Below are 24,515 nucleotides of genomic sequence, written 5' to 3' on the forward strand. Positions count from 1 at the left end.
CCACAGTGTTGAGCCAGATATGCTATTGAGTACATACTCCATACTCCTGCAGCTATTGAGGCAATGCTCATTCAGTACACTTTGCTGCTGCTGTATTGTATATGAAAGGGGGGTGGATGTTACCTGGGGGAGTCTTTGGTGTGCTTGATTTCTTCACTTCCCCTGGTTTGCTCTCAGTCTTGGCAGCTGTGGGAGCAGAACAATCATAACTACTCTGCACTGAAGCATCTCTTTATTGCAACAGTCCCGTACATACAACAGGAGGTCCCAACTACACTACCCACTGCCATAGCCGGTTTTATTCAGAAAATTCTAATCGCCTTTCAAATCACTTTCGAGGCTTTGCCTCGCCTAACGAACAACATGAATCATGCAGCTTATGACCTTTGCTCAAAGTCATAAGGGATTATATTTGCTACCTTGGCATCCACATAGTTCAGGTCATCGTGCCTTCTGTGTATTACAGTCCATTACCATGCAAATCCATGCGACAAATCTCACAGAGAGCAGCTGTTTCCACCGTATAGCGTTCTGTTACAGCGCACAGTGCGCTGCTGCGCCCGTATAATAACCGAGGGCCTGGTCCCCAGCGCGGGCGGGCTGCATTTCAGTCTGCCTGTCAGCGGTGGGCCCCGGGAGAGGCAGGGACAGGGCCCGGGGTGACGGGCCCCGGGAGAGGCAGGGCGGCCCAGGTCGGGCCCCGGGAGAGACAGGGACAGGGCCCAGGGTGACGGCCGGGGTCGGGGCGCGCGGGTCACTCGCCTGCGGGGCGTCGGGCCGCGGGGGCGCTGGCCGGGGCGCGGGTGGACAGGGGGACGCGGGGCTTCGCCGCGTCCGTGGCCGAAGAGCCGTTTTTGGAGGCCGCGGACGCTCCCGGGGCGGCGGCGTTGGCCTTGGCCACAGGGGGGCGCTTCTCTGTAGCGCTGGTCTGGAAGGAAAGCACAAGAACAAAAATCAGGGAAAGGATACAGGAAGCGGGGGATGAGGTAAAGAGAGAGAAACACAGTCAAGGCTGTGATACGTACCCACTGGATTTTACAACGACCTCAGACCCCTATGAACGGTACTGAGGCAGGGACTTTCACAACAACTGCGACACTACAGTTTGGGCAACAGATCCGAAATTGTATTTGAAAAAACTACATCAATGGCCATTTGTCTGAGAGCCCTTCACCACTTACCTATGAAGCACAGCTCTGTATAGGGTCTATTATAGTAACTCGAGAGAAAAGCAAGACTCATCTTCCATTGAGAGGATTAACATCATGTCCTCTCTATGTTGCTTTAGCTTTATTTTAATGATCCTGCTTTTAAAAAACAACCAGAATGGCACAATGCACATTCATACATTCATACAAGTGTTTTTCATGACTCCCAGAATCTTTTAGGTACCAGAGAGCTCTGAATAATCAGTGATTCAATCTCTCTGTTCACGCAATCTGGATGGCAGCAAGCCCTGCTTGCAAAAGGCTCACAAGATCTGTTCTGGAACATTCATTCATGCCTTTGCATACTTAATGCAGTACAAAAAAATGCAGTAGAAAAACTGCTTGTAAATTCTTTTTTTTTAACCAGAGCTTTTCTTTGGTATACTTGATAATATTACTACACATGGGTACTAACTATACCACTCAAAGGCAAGAACAGACTTTATGCAGCTTCATGTACAAAAAAAGAAGAAAAAAAGCAGCTGACTATCAAGCCATAAGCCCCCCCCCCCAGGATGTCCATCCCCAGGTTTCATCTGGTCCCTTCTCTGCTGCCCTCACTACCTTCTGCCAGTCTGAACAAAGCAAAACAATACAAAAGCAAAAGGAGGATGGACTATCCCACTCTCTTTTAAAGAAAAACAAAGCAGGAGAATGTATGTTGACAGAACCAAGCACTGACCACAGATTAGCTCCATATGTCTGCACATGATAGCCAGGGTTAGGATTAGGCTGCGGTTAAATGAAAAAGTAGGGTTCCAGGAAAGAGGCACCAATTCCCTTCAGAAATGTATTTATTTTACCTGGCATATTAGTTGCATAATAGCAATAAGCAATCCTCTAACTGAGCAGGCTTCCGCGCTGCTTAAATGTCATTCTAAATGGCATTGGACTCATAACCAGGAATGTGACTCATGCTGTTCCGTGCGCCTCACGCACGAACGCAAGGCCTGGGAACAGTGGTTTATTTCGAGACGTCGGCGAGAAACAGCCGTCGCGTTCCCTCCGGTTGCCCGTGGTTACGTACTGCCGGTGATGCAGGCCGGTGGTGATACGGCTGAGGTGTAAGAACGGCACTTGGAAGCGATATAAAGAGGGCGGATTTTTGAGGCTGTCTCATCTGGTTACGCCGCCTGAGGGGAGCCGGTGTAATGAAAGTGCTTTGTTTCAGCGTGGCCTCTCCACGATACTGCAGTCATTCAGTCCACTGCTGCCTTCTGAAGCAGAGTAGTACTTTGATATATTAAACCATAAACGAATGGGCAAGGTAACAGACTTCACAGGTTTCCAAGGTAATGGGTCTATCCTTATGGTTGGACAGGTACAGGTAAATCATTCTTGGATAGCTATTTTTTTAAATCGGTAAGGCTAACCAATATCCATCCCTATGCCTGCCTAACTTTTCCGTCTCTGATCTGACACGTTGTCTTATTATTCATGTTTCAGCAATTGGTAATAGGCTCATTCAGAAACAAAACAAGCAAAGTGTTTCTAGGTTATAGTGTGGGAATACTGCTGTCTATTAATCAAAAACATGATAAAATTATATTGCATCTGCCAATTTATTAGCTTCAAATGATTGCACTGCACATCATTCATTCATTGTAAGCAGAAAAACTAAAAAATATTTGCAGACTGTACTCATGCAAAACCTCAAGACAAGATAGTAAATGATTGCTATGCAAAACACGGTATAGCAAATAAGTAGCTGTATAGAAAGGCTATTCAACTGCGCTCATGTGGCAACCTTCCGCAGTCTATGCAGTGTACAGTATGCACATAATGCAGTGTGGCCATGCTTGGCACCTTTCATGTGCAGCTTTTGCAAGCCGGCCGCAGATGCCCGTTCGCTAGAGAGCGACGAGATGGTGGTCCGGGCCAGCTGAACCCTCCCCAACTCTAAGCGACAATACTGACAATCATGAGTCATCCTGCGGAGCTGCTGACCACATCCAGCAGCATGGAGCCCGTCCTCGCGCTGGCATAGCGCATTAACAGGCTGAGCAATGCAGCAGCCCTGAGGACTGGGCATATTGACCACAGTCTCAACATGATGGAGAGCCAAGTAAAGTGTTCTTTGGAGGTTTTGGGTCTGTGCCAACCTACCTTGCAAAAGAAAAAAAAAAGCCTCTCTTGCCCATTGACTAGTAAGGAAATAGAGGAAGGCGGACGGAAGAACAGTGTGTAAGGTGCGAGACTGGCAACAACAGACTTGTGGTGTGCAGATTTGGGACCGTGGCAATCCCGCTGACAGGCACACAAATAGGGAAGGACGGGAACAGAGGAGATAGCTAAAGTAATACAGGCATGCGATCTAGAGGTCCACAGAGGGAGACAGAAGAGCAAACAGGCAGTCAGCAGGGGAGGATGAGACGTGCCCCTGGACACACAGGCAGTGCCGGTGATCTGGCAGAGAGAGCCAGAGAGGCAGGCAGGCAGGTGGACTCACCTTGGGCTTGACCTCACGGGGCGCGGCAGAGGCGGGGGGGCGGCTGGCAGCGGACGGGGGCCGCTTGGCGCCAGCGGTAGGGGTAGTGGCCTTAGGCATGGGGCTTTTTTTGCCGGGGGCGGCGGAGTTGGAAGTGGGGGACGGGCGTTTGGGCGCGGCCGCGCCCGTGGATAGCGAGCTCGGCCGCGGTTTGCCAGCGCCGGGTTTGGCTGACGCAGCAGCGGCGGGCTGTGGGATGGACGGCACGCCCGGCAAACAGGAAACAAAAGGATAACAGAAAAACAAAAGGATAACAGAAAAACAAACGTGTGACGATGGCGGCAGGGCAGGGCGGCACAAGCAGCGGAAATCATAGAGGATAAACAGAGACAGGTTAAGCCAATCAGAGATTGGTTAATACGCCAGATCCACACAAACACACACAGTGCACACACAACACTGGAAAGCAATCCAGCAAAGGCTTTTACAAGGGAATAACCAAACATTGCTGCTCGTTTGGTGCTATATCCCTCAGTTACTGATAATATGGTTTGCAAGTCAAATACAATCAAATGAAGTCAGTAATTCCAGGTGATGAGAAGCAATCAGCTTTGATTCCCTTTCCACACACTCTCTCATACATACACTAATAGCATCAGCAGTAGCAATGTGCAGAGCGATGAATGGCAGCACAGAGGTTCTTGCATCCCCTATCTGACCTACCTTAGTCTTCTTGTCGGGGCTGGTAGCGTCCTTGCTGGGTGCTGCACTGACCCCGTTCGTCACCGGGGGCTTTCCAGCCGGTTTCCCCGCCTTCTCGGCTTTGTCTCCTTTGTCGGCCTTATCTGTCATTTCCGTGTCGTCCTTCTTCTCAGCGGTTCCTGCTTTATTCTCCTTCTTCTCAGTCTTCTCTACCTTTTCAACCTTTTCCATCTTCTCGGCCTGGTCTACCTTCACAGCCTTTTCCGACTTCACCTCTTTATCCTTGTCCACTTTCTCTGTCTTGTCAGTCTTCTCCAACTTCTCTTGTTTGTCCATCTTGGCTGCCATTTCCATTTTTTCCTGTTTCTCCACCTTCTCCACTTTCTCTGTCTTTTCAATCTTTTCTTGTTTCTCCAACTGCTCCAACTTGTCTGTCTTCTCCATCTTTTCTTGTTTGTCTGCCTTCTCCACCTTGTCCATCTTCTCCTCTGTCTTCTTCTCTGCTTTGTCAGTTTTTTCTAGGACATCCATTTTCTCCACCTTCTCGGTTTTCTCTTTCTCGAGCTTGTCCACACTGTCTGCCTTATCTTTCTTCTCAAACATGTCAAACTTCTCCACCTTCACCTCCTTCGTATCAAACAGGTCAAATTTCTCCACCTTCTGAGAGTTGTCTGTTTTTTCGGTTTTCACTGTGGAGAGAATCAGAAAAAGCAGCACGTAAGCATTGTAAGTTCCCACAGTAACACATGGACCTGCCCCAGATGGTGTCTCTGAGTTATGATGTCGACCATGTTCAGAAAGAGAACTGATGAGAAGCTAGCAGCATGATTAAAAATTGCACTGACGACATAATGCATCTCTTGCATCATGCCAAGAGTTAAGTTAAAAAAAAAAACCACTGACCACCTTTACATGTACATCGTTATTCCGATCTTATTTGGAAAACTCAAGTATTCTGATTACGAAGCATCCCATGTAAACACCTTATTACAAAAAACAAAACCTGGTTAAGTTCTTATTCAGAATATGCTAAATCCAAATAAGATAAAGCTCTTAAAACATGGAATGCACATGTACCACTTCGCAAAGTGTCTTAAGAGTTGAAGTCAACCAACTAGTTTATTGTAAAAATGTTGCATCAACCAAATTCTCACTTTTGGACTGATGATTTCTATATTAAAAGAATTGTGCAATATGGCAGAAAACACTATAATAACGATTTGTTTAAGGCTGTGGCAGACAAAATGACAGATGCTGAGTTCAGATGAATCACAGAACAAATTAGACACAGGTGAAAGAAACAATATATTTTGTAGGGCTCTCAAAGTTAACGGACTAACTCATGCACTAAATTGAAATTACAGCTATTAATTACAGTGGTAAAACATGGGGTGACAGATGGGAAATCTGGTCATAGATAGAACAGGAGAGATCATTGCAATGACACCATCAGTGTTGGCATGGAGATCTGGGTGAGGGTGTACAGTGAGCACACAGCACCATAGACCACACTGGACAAGCAAACATACACACACACACATGTATGCACACACATACACACCTGCACCCATGTCCAGATTTTCCTAATATGCCCACTGAACCGTCCTCCCTCTCCATCAACAAATACAAAAGTACCATTTGTTTAGGACCAGACCCGGGTAAAATATGCTTTTGTTTTGGATTCAAATACTTTTCTGTGCTCTATTGATCTTGCCTGGAGCCTGCCAAGAGGACCATAAGGCAGGGTTGGCACTTTTTAAGAATCTTTCATAAGTTCCAATACACCAGACAAAATCAATAAAGCGCATACAAGTAATTGAATCCAAAACAAATGGATTCAATTTGTTTTGAATTCAGTTACTTTTGTAAGTAATTGTGGTTACATGTGGTCTGTGTGGTGTATGATGTATGACCCGAGTCTGTTTAGAGCACAATGATTATTATGGGATGGTGTACAGTAAGCTACAAAACTGACTTTTTTACGGACCAGCATTGGCTGGAGAGAGAGAGGGAGGCCACAGTGGCCAGTGTGAATGTGTCCACAGCCGGTCTGAGCCAGCCGGACTTGAGTGAGGGATCCTGTCCAGCTGCATTAGACACAGGCCAGCCCTGGACATGATAAACAATGACAGGGCCGTCCACAAACACACAGAGCTACACCAGCAGCTCATCTGCAGCATCGACGGAAACAAGAGCGCGGCGCGAGCTGCAGCCATCAGCTTATCCTGACCGTCTCGCCCTGTGGCCTGGCGACGCCCAAACCTCACCGAGCCCGCATTCAAATGGAGGTGAAGAGAGAGCAGGTGCAGTCAGAGCGCGATGGGAAACGCACAGACTGCCTGCCATATGCCTTCACGCACAACTAGGCAAAACTAACAGCCACCTGTATGCCAAAATACAGTGAATCACACGCTAACCTAAGGGCAACACATGGCAAAAAAGAGACGCGTGTAATAGAAAAGACTAGAGGACACCATGTTGGTTGCATACTTAGATGTCTGCTCAGAGGTCGCCATGCCTCCTGTCCAGAAAACTGTAACCAACATAGCAGGCTTGTACCTCCCACAGCACAATCTCTTACCAGGTGTAAACAAATTGAGCAATGCAAGGGCGGATGATGTGGGTTTCCTCTGGGTACTCTGGTTTCCTCCCGCAGTCCAAAGAAATGCAAATAGGCTAACTGGAGTCTCTAAATTGCCCATAGGTGTGAGTGGTGAGTGAATGGTGTGTGCACCCTGTGATGGATTGGCGGCCTGTCCAGGGTGTATTCCTGCCTCTCACCCAATGCACGCTGGGATAGGCGCCAGCACCACAGGACTCATGAAAAGCACCATGCTTGAAGTCTGGCTTTGCACTGCCCATACCTACTGTGTAATGGAACAGTCATGGGTCTCCAGGGTAATTTCAGTTCCAATATATGCTCTATGGTTTGAATAAACAATCTTGAATTGGATAAATAAACTGCCAACATTCAAACCAGCTGCTATGTTAAATTTATATGTGGTGTAAATACCAGTTAATGGTGAAAGACTCCTTTTGTATAATTTGCTGAGAAGCACATAAATATCTATGCAACATACAGCAGTCTTCAATTTTAAGTCATTTGAATTTGTTCAAAGTATAAATGAGACAGTAAAAAAAAAACAACAACAAAGAGAAAGATGATGCGGCCATGTTTTTTTTCCTTGCCAATGTCAATGACGCTGTTAAAAAATCAATGAAGACATTCAGCCTTTTAACATGACCTTGTGAACTATATTGATTATTGAATGGACAACTGAAAAGTACAGCAATCAACAGGACACCGACCCTAATGGAACTGCTAAACTAATGGAATCCACTTATGGATCGACTAAAAAGAATTCAGCTTGCAGGGTTTATGTATATGGGGTGTGTGCCAGAGCAATTTTTTGAGGCTATTTAAAAAACCGTAGCAGTTCACTGACCGGCACACCCTTTAGAATTCTTCTTTCTTGCTACTTTATTTTCAAATTCGTTGTTGCTAGAAGCTAGAATATATCTCCAATAAAAATTTAATCTCTGGTCAAACTACCACTCGCTCCTTAGAATATTGCACCCACTTTATTATACATCATAAAACCAGCAACACATCAAAGGGAAAGACGATCTGTTTTCCATTAAGTCTATCATATCACGCAACCGGAAGGAATAAAAACATGCTTTGCGATGGCGTGCATTTGAGGAAATTGTGGCAATAGTTAATCCAGTAAACCATGGATTATAAATTCAATCCCACCAGCAGCTTTAATTTATTCGTGCTGGAATTCACTTGGCCAACTAATATCCTGCTTTCAGAATTTTACACATTATTAGGTTTCTATTTCCTTCTGATCAACATTTCAAGAAGTAAAGGATAGCACTGTAAATATAGCAAATATTCTTAAGTTGTGACAGTTCTGAAATGTCACTTCGACTCCACACATTGAGGACGGCACTGATATGGCAAATCTTCATCAGAAAATGCTCAGTTTCTCTACGCACATACACACGAAGACCAAAGGCATATATTGGATACTGTATATTTACCAAAGAGTGGGACCCAATGCCAGTACAGAAGGATTTTCTGACATACTGGGTAAAAGGTAAGAAATATTGTGGACCCAATTAAGAGTGGAAGGACTGAAGTCTATTGTAAATAAAACTCAGCATAAAAAGGAGTAACCAACCAGACCCATTTTTTTCAGTTGGCCTGGTTGGTTGCACCGCCTGCTCCTCCTGCAACTACGGCAACCTCACGTTGAGTCCGCTGAAACAAAGCCCCTCGCTTTGCATAATACACTTTCAGTTATTTGGGAAAAGACAAATAACTGAACAGGGACAGATTAGTAATGGGGAGGAGACTGGAGAGTGATTAGCTGTTTAACCAGTGAGAGACAGAGCTCTGAGCTGACAAAAAAGCACATTGTTAGTACAGACCCCTTACATAAGCTGGTAATGTGCTCCCCTGAAATGAGGAAAAGAACATGATGGCAGACAGGGAAAAAGAAAGAAAAACAGACTGAAGGACAGGAAAATGGAGGACAAACAAAAAAGGCAGGTTCGCAGAAGGGTAATTCAGTAGAAGAAAAGAAGGGATCAGACAGAGACCAATTCAAAAAGATGAACGAAGAAAGAGACTGAAAACAATGTATTTTTGGAAAGGACTTCAATTTCAAACATTGTAAATGATGATGGCAGCTGGTTTCCTGCAACATTGAACCTGACATCTGAAATGAGTTGGGAATGGGAATGTATTATAAGTCATAGATGTTTTGACTGCATTTGAGCTCTGAAGGAAAGGGGGAAAAATACTTTCATCCTCTTGAATAGTGGCAAAGCCAAAGTCTCTCTTCAGACATATTCTGAATTCTGAATTGATCACAGTCCAAAGGAAGATGTACCATTCTATATTCAGCAGAATACTGCAGACCAGGGAGTGCAGCGTACAGCTTAACTCACTATATGACCTCTTGGTTGCCATCCATGTTTCTCCTTTCCTGTCTCTCATCCACTTTCAGGTGGAACACAAATGCCCATATCCCAATTTAATGGAACACTGCTGTCTAAAATGGGAGGCCCATTTCATTGCAATGCTGAAGTTGCACGCCGTGTTTTACAAAACCCTGAGGAAGAGGTCAAATCATAACCTGGCGATTTTTCATCAAGAAACTAATATAAAAAATATAGCAACTCAATGGATAACATAAATGCTTACATGAAGAAAAAACTACATAAAGAAAAAATTCTCGAAACCAAAGGCCTGCAATGTCAATGATGTTTGTGAGATTGCAAGGATTCTGGACAGTGTCTGGAACAGTGCGGATCGAGCTGAAGCTAATGTTTGACTGGGCTGACACAAACTTTTGAGAATGATCAAACCAATGCTGATGTTCTGAGTGCATCTGATTGCTGAGTTCTAGTGCAGGTATGTGGTGTGCCCCGTAGGAACAAGACCATTTCGTCAAAGGGTTCATTGATTCAGAGAGCTTGGTTGTATATTGAAATGGGGGAAGTGGTGTTCCAGCAACAGTAAGGTAACACTATTGAACCGCTCAGACTGTATTAACCCTCAAACTTTCACTACTATATATTATAAGCGCCCTAATCGTACTGGTGCTGCAAACAAAGGTCTGCTCGAACGATCATCACAATGATCCGGCTGGTTATGCTGACCAGCCAGGACTGATCTATCTGTGGTAAGGCCCAGGGCACTGTCACATTTGCCCATCTGGCTGTCGATGCACGCGCTCGGGTCTAAAAGACAACCTCGGATGACAGGAAACCAATTCTTTTCTCCCCGCATTAGTGTTAATTCCCCTCTAACGAGCAGCGGCTCCAGCGCGGAGGAAACACATGGAATCCCGCATAATGGACCCGAGAAGTCACGCCGGCTTCCAGAAGCTTCCGAATCCTCGGCACCTCCAGGAAATGTCTCAGAGCCCGTGGGAGACGAAACCTGGGACCTGCTCGGCGCCCTGACATTTCACACGAAAGCCGAACGCCGTCATCGACAGCACGCCTACTCCAAGGCCAATTAGCAGATCACGCTTACAAAATATTTTTCCACGCACACCGAAGCCTTCTCCCGAGGGGGAGGGGGGGTTATTTTAGAAACTCGCACCGCCATCAAAAGAAAAGAGGACCAGAGGGCCTATGAAATGATTTCTCATTTTGTTTCATTGCAGTAACCTGTCAGAATGTGATTGCTCTCTCTCATTTTAAGCCGCTTTCACGGTGTGGGGCTCAGGTGAAAATCATTCATGGCTGGGAAACGGTTCGAAATTAACCGGGGAGGGGAGGGCGACACAAACAGTTTACTGAATGAGGGGAAAAAAATCCCTGCTGCAAGTTCAGCGTTTATACAGCAGAGAGAGCCCAATTCACAGATGGAAACACACCTCCACAAAACGATTAACACAACGGCACACACCTGACTGAACAGAACTAGCACTGCATCACAGGAGCAGTACTGCACCGACCAATTGGGAATATGCATAGTGCCACTTTCCACTAATCAAGCACTGCAAATTAGAGGAGCAAACTTCCTCTAAAACATTCTGTGATATTGCTCAGAGGAAAGAAATTCTGTGAGCTGGGATGGCAAACGTTGGGTGCCTCGAAACAAGTCAGACACTGTGGCGTTAATTGAGCTGTCGCAAATCAAACTGCTGATTCAGTGACTGATCGAAACCTGAAACGGTTGATTTCCTTCGATCACCAGACCCTCACATTGGCTGCCTACCACCATCTTTCCAAGCGGTATGTCCTGGTAATGATGTTAGTGCACCACAGGGTAACTGCAGCAAGTAAAACCGCGGAAAGGTTACACTTCATTACATTTACAGTCCTCCTTACACTGGGTTCCCATGGGAAATATGCATCACACACACACACACACACACACTCATACACACATGCGCAGACAAACATGCATGCACACAGGCGCACGCACGTACGTAAACACGCGCGTGCACACGTGCGCGCACACGTACACACAAACACACACAGACACACACACGTTAAGCCACTACATTACTGGTAATCCAGCCACCTTGTTTGAAGCCTGTGATTGAAATGATGTTGTGAAACACTCATACGATCTTCAGCAAAATAAGAAAGCTTAGCAGTCATACGTTGTACAATGCTGTTCCCCTTACGATTCACCAATAAAGCACGACAGAAATACAGAAAAACAGCTAAGAAGGGAGCTCAATAGAATACTGGACAGCTGTCTGAACAGTTACAGAGGGACACCATCACAGTCTCATTCAAGATTATGTTTTAATACTGTTTTTGCTATCATATTAATTTTATTAACAGCCACAGGCTGCGCAGCGACACCACGAAGATGGCAGCATCAGAAAAGCGAGACGTTCGCAGCGCTCTGAGACGCGCAGCCTGCGGCGGCGTGCCGCCGTGGCGAATCGACCTGCAGCTTGTTTGTGTCGGATTTCCTTTGTCTCGCGCAGCACCGCTCTCACACGCCCCTCTCACCGCCTCCCTCCTCTAAGCGTGCACGCTCCATCTCTGCCGATCCTTCCCTGTGGCTGATCCGCCTGGGGAAACGCACCGACGGACAGACAGAGACGGTCTGGGAGCAGCCGTTCGAAGGAGCGGGCAAAAGGCTCGCCCTCCGAAACGTCCACGCAGAACGAAAACATCTCGTCGACAATGACCACATCGGCTCAGTACACTGAGGCAAATCACAGACAGACGGGGCAGACAGAGTATTTGAGAGAATTTATGAATGTGTCGGGAATAATAACGCGACCGCGCTCTCTTCGAATGACCTTGAAACCGAAACCGAAAACACGTGCTCCCCCTCGTCGGTCTGTTTCTCACGTCTTACACAAAGAGGACGGACGGCCGCGTATCGCTTCTACCATCCACGCCACGCACGTTCCGCACACGCGTCTGCAGGTAACCGCCGAGCCCTTCCTTCAAAGGACTCATATATTTTTCATTGACCTCCACTGCGGTGGGAGCGTTTGCTTATAAGGACCGGACCCCACGGTCTCCAGTGTCCCCCCCCACCGCCGTCCCGCTGGGATTACCAACGCGTTTCACTGGGCGCGTGCGGAAAACACGCGGGGGAGGGGCTGGAGAACATGGCATTCCAGACGGCGCGGCTGCGTGTTCCAGTCTGCCTGTCTGAGTTAATGATCTGAGTCAGGATGGATGACCCGGTCCCTCAATCGCGGTCTCCTTCTACACCGAGCGCCGCCATTTCGGGGCCAAACGCCACCGCAAACAACATAGCTTCACTATGTGCTCTTTCGATCCTTCTATCCTTCTTATTCTTCCTCAACCCCCCGCCATCCACCCCCCTCCTCTCCCCCAATCCTTCCCTGTCGTCCTGTCGCGGACGCTTTCAATCACGGCAACGCTTGGTACCTGTGATGGGCGCGCGGTTCTCTGATGTGATTCTACCAAACCCGTGCGTGCACGCACACACACACCCCACACGCATTCAGCGACACCTCCGGGCGAGGCATGGAGTCCGGAGGCGCCGGGAGGGGCGGGTACGGACGGCGCGACCTACCCTCCGCGCCGCCGAAGGGGTTGGTGCCGTTGAAGGCCCGGCTGGCGACGGGCACGGGGATGAGAACGCTCTGCTCCCTGCCTTGCCCCGCCAGCTCGGCGATGCCCTCCAGCGGCGAGAGCGGGAAGCTCCCCCCGTCCGTCTGCAGCGGCGGGAAGGGCGACAGGCGGGGGGAGGGCTCCGCCTCCTGCCGGAGGTCGGCCTTGGCGGCTCCGGCGGACAGCGCGGGGGGCGGGGTCGGCGGCTGCTCGTCCGCCACGGTGAGGGAGCGCTTCATGGCGGAGTGGGGCCTCCGGGGCCCGCCCCCGGGCGAGGGCAGCTCGTCGGGCGCCCCGAACTTGTCGGGGTACTTGTCGGGCAGCTCCAGGCTGGCGGGGACGGACAGGTGGGAGCACTCGGACATGGCGCGCCGCATGGCCTTGCGCTGCTGCTCGGCCCGGCCCATGAAGCAGGGCTCCACCTCGTCCTCGCTGTCCTCCGACGAGCCTCCCGCCAGCCGGGCCCCGCCCAGGGCCGCGTCTCCGCCCTCCAGGTAGTTGTCGTTGACGACGCCGATGACGCAGTAGTTGGGCGCGGCCTGCGCGCCGGGCTTGGGGCTGGGCGCGGCCGGCCCGGCGAAGGAGGGGTTCCACGCGCCGCCGTCGGCCGGCTTCCGCGGGTCGGGGGTGGCGAGGATGTCGGGCGGGCGGGCGGGCGACGCGGGGGCGGGGGGCAGCGCCCCGTTGTTCCCGCAGCCCAGGGAGACGGCGGGCGACTTGCCGCAGGAGGAGGGCGACGAGGACAGGGGGCTCTCCGGGCTCTCGCCGGCGCTGCCGAGGGACGCCCCGCCGCCCCCCAGGCCCGGCACCTTCAGCTCTGACTCCACGCCGACCCCTGCCGGGCCCTCGAAGAAGCACAGCTTGTCTTCGTCGGTCAGCCCGGTCGCCCGCGGGGGCCCCCCCAGGCCCCTGGGGGCCCCCATCTCCTTGTGCTGCCACTCCCAGCCCTGGGGCGCCGAGGAGGCCGGCATGGAGGGCACCTTGCACAGCTCGCTGTACTCGGAGAACGGGCCCGCCGGCTGCTGGTTGGAGAGAGAAGACATCCTTTCCTCCCTCGCTCTCTGTACTCTGAGCACCGCTTTGGCTGTCTCTCTCGCTCTGCTTCTTTGATTTTACGTCTTCTCTTGCTCTTCCTCGTTCAGATGTGCGTGCGGGCGCTTTCGTTTTTCTGTTAGGCCAGGAACGTACGGTCGTGCGCTGAGAATCCTCTCTGTGCCTCTGCTCTGAATCGACCAGGAGAAGCACTGAGGCTGAGCCAGATGAGATGCTATTCGCTCGCTCGCTCACTCTCTCCCTCTCTCTCTCTCTCTCTCACACGCCCCCTCCTGTCTCCCTGACAGCCATTATGGTCACATGACTCCACTCTGGCTGCTTATTGGCTGCTGCAGAATCACAAGTCCCTCCTCCTGTCCCGGGCCTAAACCCGCCTCCCCCCTCTGTTTTTCTTCCTTGCTGTCCATGCTACCCCCTAACAAACCTCTTTTTCTCTCTCTTTTTCTCTCTCTTTCTTTCTCTGTTCCCCAGCTTTGTCAACCCCCTTCCCCCCTTCTTTGGAGGCTTTTCTCCACAGCCCTGTGTCCCTGGAAAGGGACAGGGGTCCGCGCGCAGCACACAGACATCCGAGCGCAGCGTTCTCAGCTCCCCTGGGGGAGACGGTGCTGCCCAGCGGCCGCTTTAGTGCAGTCAGCTGGTAGAACGCTATCCTCTCTGAATGAATCTGCCTTCTGGAACCGCTGACGCATCTCACGGTAACATCGCGTCTCTCCCTCCTTCTTCCGTCTCCACTCCGCCATTGACATAAAATGTCACCGGTCCCTCCTCGAGTTCTTTTCCTCTCCGTCCCTTTTCCATCCTTTCCGATCTCGTTCGTGGCTCCCCCCACCCCCCTCGCTGTCTTCCTGGCAGAGCTGGGAGCTGTGCCGAGCCAAAGCCGTGGGTTTTTGGCTTTTTGTTAATTGTGTCACAATGGCTTTGTTATGTTGTGTGCCGTTTCCTCTTTACACCGGCTACAGTGATGTGTGGATACCCACTACAGTGACAAGGATATACAGCCATTCGCACACATAAACTCATACAAACACACACACACACTCACAAACACACACACAGACAGACACACACGCAAGAGTGACAGATAGATACAGAGAGAGATGGAGAGAGCAAGAGAGAGAAATGGAAGAGTGTCAGACAGATGCAAATCTGTCCCCTGAAAAGCGTGTTTATGTTTGTCAGCACTAATCTCATCATGAAGACAGCCATGTACACATGAGAGCAACTGTACACTCCAACTGCAAATTGCTGCAATCCACGCACACCCACACGCATGCGCACACACACACACACACACACGCACACACAGACACACACACACACACACGCACACACACACACACACACACACACGCACACACACACATGCACACACAAATAATCACAGCTCAAGCTCAAACACCACATTACCAAATGCCTAAATGCTGTATTTCACTCACTGGAGTCACAAATAACTGTTAACTGCAACAATTAACTGTTCCCAAGAAAAACCAATTAAATTTTCTATAAAGAAATAAAATAAAAATTTTACTTTGGCACACTGTTTTGGCAGAATTTCTCTGAAGAGATCATCAAGGGGGTTTTAAACCACACAATCAGATAGCTAAAGAAGCACAGAAACATTCTGAGCTCTGTTACCAGAAAAGCTGTTTATTTGGGATGCATCTCTAGTACCAGCACCAGCATGATTAATCGTAACAAATGATACTGGACGATTAGCTCAGGGGCTCAATAAACCACCACAGTGGTAGTATCTAAAGCAGCTAGATACGGGAACAGTTGCACATGAACACCATACTATAATGCTTTACTCTACTTCCAGTGATGTAAGAATTACAGGAAATCGCTTATTAATTAGGGAGGCGACCAAGGGCATAACTTTAGTTTGAATATAGGCTAAGTTATGGTTGACAGTTACCACCCAAAACTGCCAAACAATCATGGAAAGCATTAAAAATGAAAGATTAAAGCATTAAAAAAGAAAAAAAGGGAATGCAATGGAATCTGTGGTTCCTGCGACTTCTGTGACAAACAGCCAGACTTACTGGCCACAGGGGGTCATAGTGTTCAGGAAGAGGCTCTCTCAGAGTGAGTTACAGAAACTCTTGCGAGGCCTAGAAAAGATGGGAAGCATAAATATTTGAAAACATAAATAAGCTAACTGACCATATTGAGCTACTGCCAACACTATCGCTTCAGAACTATGGCTACTGCGGAAGTACATTATTATAAAAGCTTATTGCCGTAGGAACAAAGGTAATGCAATGGAAATGGGTTCACTTGAAATCAGAAAGACAGATAATGGTCTTATCTTTCAGAAAATATTAACTATTATTTAGTCAACAGAAGTAGAAGGCATTCCTATAAGCAGACAAGGCGGTCGACAATAATAAGAATAAACAGGGCATATGGGATTGTTGAGGGAGGTTTGCTTTCAAGGGAAACTCCCATTACTACCACCAGATGAATGTTTCATACCCAGGAAAGTACCCCCGCATCCATTCTGATTTATTTATAACACAATCAAAGGGCACTATGGAAAAAGCACCCTTCAATCTGCCTTTAACTGCCAGGGGTAGATTGGCTGTAATTTATTGATGAGATGTTGATAAAACAATGAGAAACAGAACAGCGATATGCTAACAACTTCCTTTGGGACTCCTTTTGGACCAGCAATACGAAGAATATTCCAGAGTAGCAAAGTAATCAGGTAAAGGAACTTCAGCCATAAAAGAACTCGTAACAGTGTGAGAGTACGATGCAGGTATGTAATGTGGCACAGCTGCAGACCCTGAGAGTGTGATCGGGCAGTGTGATTGTGCAGAGCGCTCATAATTCATTCCATGACTGAACACAGACTGGCCACTGCACTCCGGCTCAGACCCTAACAAGCACGCCCTCCCACACTGAACTGTCATGCTCTCTTACTCTGAACTTACAGGAACACGCTCGTCTACTACTGTCACTCTCCACACGACTAACTGTTATGCTCTCTTACTCTGAACTCAGGAACCCGCACTCTGAACCTACGTCGCTCCACTACTCGGCCACCTCTAGGTTACCAGGTGCCTGGTGTTCGTCCAGAATGTCCGGTTTTAAAATAATTTGCACGGGTCCGGTTTGCGGTCTCGACGTGTCTGAACCCTGACCCCCCGATCTGTGATCTGTTAGCCTCAGCTAAGGTGGAACGGTCTAGACAGGGTCCCTGTGGTCTCTGTCTCTCTAGCATCATCCCGGGCTGGGTTACATAAACCTCTCGCACCCACCCCCGCTCCCCGTTTTCTGGCGCGTGTGAATTCGGGGGTCGAGGCTGCTGACACAAGCCATTCGGCAGCTCATGCCGAATGCGCCACTTAAACACACGCACCCTATCGCACGAAAACTCCTCAAACCTTAATGAGCGTACGCGTGTTGCATAACATCCCCGATCCATTAGTGTATTTACTGCATGGGATCTGAACAATGGTCAGACACATTATGCAAGGAGTAAAGCACAGTGCGGTAAAGGACGATGAATAAATACTGGATTGCTTTAAGTGATAATTGCACAAGGGGGTTTTTCAAAGACCCCTGGAGACATCCAATCATTGCTAAAACATTTTAAAAACATAATCCCACAACCAACCCGCTCAACTCTCCCCACAAATGTGTGAGGAACCTGCCTTCTTGCAGGGCAATTATATAAGTTGTACAGTACATGAAAGCCTTCATCTCCTTGTTATCCAAGCCTGCACCCTGAATTGGTTTTTGAAGAAACCTTCAATGATCAATGCGGCTGATGTTTGCTTTGTCATCTGTGCACTGATGTAGTCTGAATGGGATCATTCTCTAAGTGTGGAAAAAAAAGAAGAAGCTGGGTTATATTCCGGCACAGCGACATTCTGAATAACTCAAATAACTGCATCGCTGATTACAGTCAGGTTCACTGACCCCGAGACAGCTACATGCTTCTTTTCAGCAATTCACTGAAGCATAGCAGCACCGGCACAACAACACTGTTCTTTCCCTGACATGAACCTTTTCGCTCAGAACCTATTCCCTTCCACCGTCTCAAAAAGAAATGCTCTCGGACACCCGAGGAATATGTGTTGCTCCGCACCGAAGGAATGTGGGGACTGGGCCCTCAGCTCTGAAACGCAGCCTGGAATTCACAATGTCTGTCCATCTGTCACAATGCAGCCATTCTCTAAATCAGTGACAGCCAACGCATCCTGTCCAGCACAGACAACTTCTCTCTTGTAACGGCATCATCCCGACCGGCCCGTTTTACATGAAAACAGCCGAAAAAAGCTTGCCTTATTCCCTACAAGTCCACACAAAGCGCAAAAGATACATTTACACAATTAGTAAAAAAAGAAAAATAATAATAAAAAATGTGGACTTCCAACAGTGCTACTTTTAGAATATTTTATTGACCTTTTAGACAAAGGACAGTATTGATTCACAACAATGGCCGACTCAGTGTTAGTAAAGTGCTAATTCATTGCTGAACAACAGCTTTCCCCCCATCACTCATTTTGAAACCGTGATCGCAGGTGGGACAAAGTGTTATTTCGCTCACCTTTTTAACTTAAATGAGATGATGAGAGAAGATAAGAAGATGAAGGAAGAGCTGATAACAGTAAATGAGGAAATATACTCTAACAACTCCTTATTTCCATGTCATTCAAATATAAATGAAATATGCATTTCCTTATAATATCCATACCTACTTGGCAATGTTCTCAATATCAGACTGTACACACTGAGCATTTAACATCCTCTTGAAGGACATACACAAGAAACTCTGAATGGCATGGAGTGTGTCCAAGAAAACAAAAACAAAAAATCTGAATAAAACCAAAACTGAAAAAAAATCTACCGCTCCATTTAGACCTCTGTTGTGAGAGAAATCCTTCAGTACCCAGGCTATATTTAAGAAGTGAGAACAAGAAAGGAAAAGAGCACTATGGAGTATGGACCGATGTGGGAAGGTGGGGCTGAGTTGTCATACTGCGATGGGAGGGAGGAGACTAGACGAAGCCGCGCTCGAATGGCAGACCTCTTCATTAGTGCAGTCAGCATTATTTATCATTAGTAAAGGCAGGCGTGCAGGTGTTCAGAGACGCAGCAGGAGAGATAAATCAAACAGAGGGGGCTTATGGGAGCCAGGCTGAGAATGATGAGACACAGGGAGCCTATTGTATTTCTATTTCTGGCTGATTCACTCCAAACCCCCCCTCCCCCCCTTTCTCCTGTCACACCCCATTGTTTCCTTGGTAGCCCCCTTTCCCTGCATCTCCAACGCAACCACCTCCCATTTCCATGGCAACAGGCTCCCTGTCACATCGGCTGCCGCAGATGGGGGCTGCATCGTCTGGGCGACGCAGGGAGCCGGAGGAAGTGGATGATGAGAGGGGAGGAATGAGAGGGAGAGAAGGAGAAAAAAAGAAGGGGAGGATGATGAGAGGAGAGATGAGGCAGATAATTAGGGGGAGAAGCAGGGGAGGGAGGTTCTATTCCACAAAAGCTTTACTCCTTGGACCAAACAAATCGCATCAATTTGTTCCATGATAATGTTGAGCTAATCAAAATAATTCTGCTTCAGTCTATAACTGTATTTCCACTTCAGTCGATTGTGAATATATGCAGTATGTCATTCAAGTGTCTTAAGAAATACGACTAACAGAACGTATATACATGTCTTTCGCAGGAGAAACAGAACTCTCTATTCTCACAGTGCCGCTGCTGAGGGCAAGAAAACTGGGTTATATCAAGCTAAACAGTGACATGTTCAAATTAAGTCACAGATTCAACTAGTAATGTCACATTTCTAATGCAATTCTGCAACTTTGCTTTGCCTAAATCCAATCATTATATCATATTAGCCTTGGAATTAAAGGCTAATGCACTAGCGTCCTTTCACACAGTAAAAAATGTCATAGCTTCAGACACATAATAAATTACCAGGCAGACATACTGTGATGGCTAAATTTCTTTATGTTAATAGTAACTCGATGCTACGATTGAATCCCTGGCCACAAAAGGAAATAGGAGGTGCATTACCGGAATCATGCTACATTTGTTATCTGCACATATTAAATGTTTCATGCTAGATATGCTATTCCATAACTGCACGGATGCTTCTGGAAAGCATCAGCAAAGTGGTCATTACACTGATACACGAGAAGGGCGCATCTGATGCTGAGGGGAAGTAACCTGACCCGCTAAAATGTGAAAGTGAAAGGAGAGAAGCACTGAAAAGCTTGTCTCCTTCTTCTCCAGTAAAGAAAAGAATGCTCTGGAATAGGGACTCGTAAGTGCGCAGCGGTTCAAAGGGGCTTGCTTCATAAGGCTTAGCTACGTACTCCAGTCCTTCCTTAGCATGACGAGGTGTCTGTACCTAATGCTCTTCATAATCCCCTGGTCTGCATATTCTTGGCTTTCTGAGTTCTTGCCCTGTGGTTGTCCATTATTATTTTTGCATTAAATGTTGTTAAAAAACTGAAAATACTGCTCAGGAATAATAATAACGCTGCTAATCATGGTGTTAGAGATAAACCATGCTACAGGCCATGTGAATCAACTCCTTTCATTACTCTGATATTCTGAGAACTAGCTGTTAGCTTATAGACAACAATAAAATGCTGCATATTTAGCTGACCCATGAAACACGTTTTGCATTGAAAAGGTTAGCGGACTGTGGCGCCTGAATCTGTGGGGCTGTGGGAGACCAGCTGAAAAATAAGTGGCTCATGGGGGTGTCGGGTCAGGATTCAAGCCTAAATTGGGGAGATTTTTTTGGAAGTGAGGGTGCCGGGTCATCAGGCGTCACTAGCCTGGGCTGTGCGGGAGGTGGCCCCAGACTGGCCAGTCACAGGGCTGCCCTGGTTACCTTCCCTGACTCACCTGCCTGCCGAGCGTCAGAGGAGGAGCCGTGTCGTTACAGCGGACTGCGTGTTACACACCTGCGCAGAACCGCAGGGTCTCTACAGCAAAGTACAGCTTTAACCAGAGGGCTGACGGAGGCAAGCACGCATCGACACGACACCAATAACACAACAGAGCGCAATCCCCAGGTTCCAGCTTTTACTAAATCAGGAAGTCCAGTGGCCCACAAACAAGGTGGAGGACTATAGTCACTGATATTTAAAAACACTGCACATAATCCATCTGGACAAATGTTCACAGAATGAAAATGAGTGATATAGAAAGACAGTGGATAGGATCATAAAAAATGTTTTTTCTTGCCTCCATAAATACAGTTTGGTGAGTTCTGCAATCACAAAAGTCAAATAGAATTGGTGAAGAATTGAAGCAAATACTTATTTTAATCGATTCATTAAAGTCAATTTATTTTGAAGTTAAATTTAAGTGAAGTGCTGACTGTGTCACAAAGAAAAGTCACAGTGCATGCTGCCATTGAAGGGCCTATTTCAGCATGTACTGTACTGGGACTGCACTGTACCGTACTCATGTAAGAGGTCTGCAGACACAGAGGCACTGTTTGCTGTCGTGTTTGGAAATGGAGCTCATTTCTCTTACCCCACTGTCACTACAGTGCTATTAGTGCTTCCAAATAGAAACAGTGAACATCAGTATTCAAACCCCTGCACAGTTATGAAATATCTGCCTTTTGTGCGGCAGCGAAATTCAATACGCAGTCAAATGGTTTCGCCGGTTAAAAGCAACATGTCTAATGTGCCCCAGATCTGGGCCCGGTACCATCCAATATTCATGCACCGCCTCTGGGCGACCTTGTTTGGCAACATCAGATTCATGCACGTACCCAGCGAATAAATCAGCTCGGAAGGCCGGGCTGCTCCCTCAATCCGAAAGCGCACAGAGGCGACCGGGTCACAGTCAAACTCACGCACCCAAAAACTCTGACAACAACCCAGGCTGGGTATTTTTATCTCATCGGCTATATTTGCATCCCGCCTCCAATAATTACCATGTCTGGACCCGGGCCAGAGCGAGTAGACGGGTATAAATTCAGTTCTGTCAGATGTGCTCAAGAACGGATCGGCAGATTGACGCATGACTGATGTTCCTCCGCTCCTTTTTAAATTGATTTTTTTTTTCCCCCATTCAAATATTCCACTGTGTGCACATTAAATTCACTGTTGAAATATCTTGTATTTCAATGCTTGAAATACATACTGTTAGTAGGGTATTGAGCTCACAGAGTCTGGCTGAGCACGTGGTACTTGATTGGTTAATTTCTCAGACGTAGTAAGAGTAATCTGTGGGGGCGGGATCTGGATACGCTGTTTAATGCGGTAGTGTCGGTGCAGGAGACGGCTACCTGTTTCTGTGCGCTGAACCAGCTTCATGCTTCACAGAGCAGACTGCGATTAGTCGTTGAAAGCAGCAGCTCCCTCTCGTCTTAGTCTGCCCATTGTTTTTATACATCATTCCAGGGTCCACTTTGGAAACATGCCAAGGGCCTACAAATTTACATCCTCGCACTATTAAGACACCGATAGTAAATTGCTCGTCAATGAGCTGTTTCTGGCGGCTTCTAGCGTGACTACCTTTGAGTTGAAAAGCATTCTCTCTTGTTCCACATACTAATCACAGTCCCTTGTGGTATGACATGCATTGTAGCTGAAACTGAATGCTGTTGTGCTGTTGCTATTTTAAAGCATATTTTATTGACAGTCCCAGTGTGTCCGTGTGAAGGAGAGAGAGAGAGGGAAAAAGAGTGTGCGGAGCATGTTTGTGTGCGTGCACGTGGGTGCATGCTGGAATGTATTTGTGCCCGTGTTTGGGTGAGCCCTACAAAGAGGGAGGCGGCCGATCACTCTGTGTCTTGGCCTCACCCTGCTTTCTCAGCAGCATCTGTCCCCCATCACCACGGCAACATAAACTGCTGCTTGGTCGCCATGGTAACGACACTGCCCCTGGCCCCACCCCCCACCCCAATGGCAGACTTGATTGTCTACCACCACTAAAAGTCAAACATCTGACCTTTCGCTCAGCTACACCACAACATTGCTCCACAAAATTTCCTTTTTGAATTGCGTGAGCTGCATTCTCTATAAATTAGCAATTAGCTCAGGGACAGACCATTACAACAGGGTATTGTAGCTTCTGTGTTCCTCCGTGCTTCGATTTAGCAATGCTACAATACAACTCAATACTATAACTCATCACTGCCCACCACATACTCCAATATCTGTGGTATTGATTCAAGAGTGGGTCGATATAATTGGCTTTTATTGCCCCGGCAACAACGTGTAATGTATATTAAACTGTGGGAAAACCACACAGGAGACAGATCAAAGAGAGTGGTCTGAGGGTGGTAACTGCACAATGCAATGAGAGTAGAGACCCTGCTGTGAGAAGTGTGCAGTACCTCACTCTCCCGGGACGGCGTGCGGACCTCTATTTATAAACATGGCCGAGCCCTACACCTGAGCTCCTCCACCGGCTGCCGGGCACGAGCCAATCAACACAGCGACGCTCGCCGCCGTATGCTCTCCAGCACCCAGACCCCCGGCTCTTCATTAAGATTCCGCTCAGTCCCCGCCACGGCTGGTTACACCACACTGTAAACAACACAGAACAACACCTGCGCAGGCTTACAAAACTAATGAGAACGAAGCGGGCCGGTTCATCTGAACCCTTCAAAGAGTAGGTTTTTTGGAATGTTTTTTTTCTGAAGTCAGTGTTCTAGAACTCTCTTGCTTTCAATCACCAGTAGCGATTGTTACATCAGCACTAGAATGTTCAGTTAAGAACATTCCAATCACATATTTGTGATCTGACACCTTAAAGGTGTGCAAGGATCGGAAGAGTGAACGGGTGTCAATATGGTGGAGAGGTGCGCAGGAAGGAATACGGGAGGAATAAGGAATAAGTGATAAATCAGAATAACCCAGGAAGGTGACTGCAGTAGACCAATGGAGAGGCAGGGATGGAGGGATAAGAAACAGAAAATAGATAAAGGAGCGAACGGCTGTAAATGAAGAAGAGTGGATGGGAGTAAGGGGGTTGTTGAGGTGCAGTGCAGAAGAAGGGAGCTCTTGCATTACGTGCCCAAATGACTTCCCAACTCTGTGATTACGCAAGGCTAATGAAGGACTGACAATCCAGCGCGTCTCTCCCAGGGCACAAGCTGTCCCTGTGCCCAAACATTAACCAGCCAGGAGCCCAGCCCTACAGATAAACACCTGCTATTACTGAGCCACTGAGACACATCGTTCCTGAGGAATCAGAGCCAATATCTGCTTCTATAACAAACAAACACCTTACTTCCATCACAAATAATACTTCCTAAACATAATTCTACATACAGTAGTCTCATCTGATCATGCCATATGTTATTGTTATTCAGCAATATTAAATCACACTATGGGCCTGATTTACCACAATCCTTAGCATGGGCAAAACATTTTAGCGCACGAAAAACCAAAAAACGTGACCAATGATTGGTCATGGTATTTGTTTTGCACCAATCATTGGCTGTGTTATTATTTTTGCGTGGGCCAAAATGTTTTGCACACAGTATGCTCCACTTTCTGTTTGTGAATATTGCTGTAAACGTGTAAACGCAGAGAGCC

General features: G+C 47.6%; 1 protein-coding gene across 10 annotated transcripts in view; it reads right to left on the reverse strand.

Moving 5' to 3' along the window:
* LOC135252777 (microtubule-associated protein 4) overlaps nt 1-24,515 on the reverse strand; it is an 87,789-nt gene that overhangs the window by 19,251 nt on the left and 44,023 nt on the right. For 8 of the 10 annotated variants that reach the window (XM_064331262.1, XM_064331265.1, XM_064331264.1 and 5 more), the window contains 4 exons: nt 4,360-5,027; nt 3,658-3,885; nt 763-928; nt 124-186 (listed from right to left, as the gene is read on the reverse strand). In XM_064331262.1, coding sequence (XP_064187332.1) covers nt 124-186; nt 763-928; nt 3,658-3,885; nt 4,360-5,027 — 1,125 coding nt within the window. Of the gene's footprint in view, nt 1-123; nt 187-762; nt 929-3,657; nt 3,886-4,359; nt 5,028-12,880; nt 14,384-24,515 lie in introns of those variants that run through there. The other 2 variants (XM_064331270.1, XM_064331269.1) reach the window with 2 other exon arrangements.

The sequence above is a fragment of the Anguilla rostrata genome, chromosome 4, assembly GCF_018555375.3.
Source record: "Anguilla rostrata isolate EN2019 chromosome 4, ASM1855537v3, whole genome shotgun sequence".
NCBI classification, from domain to species: Eukaryota; Metazoa; Chordata; class Actinopteri; order Anguilliformes; family Anguillidae; genus Anguilla; species Anguilla rostrata.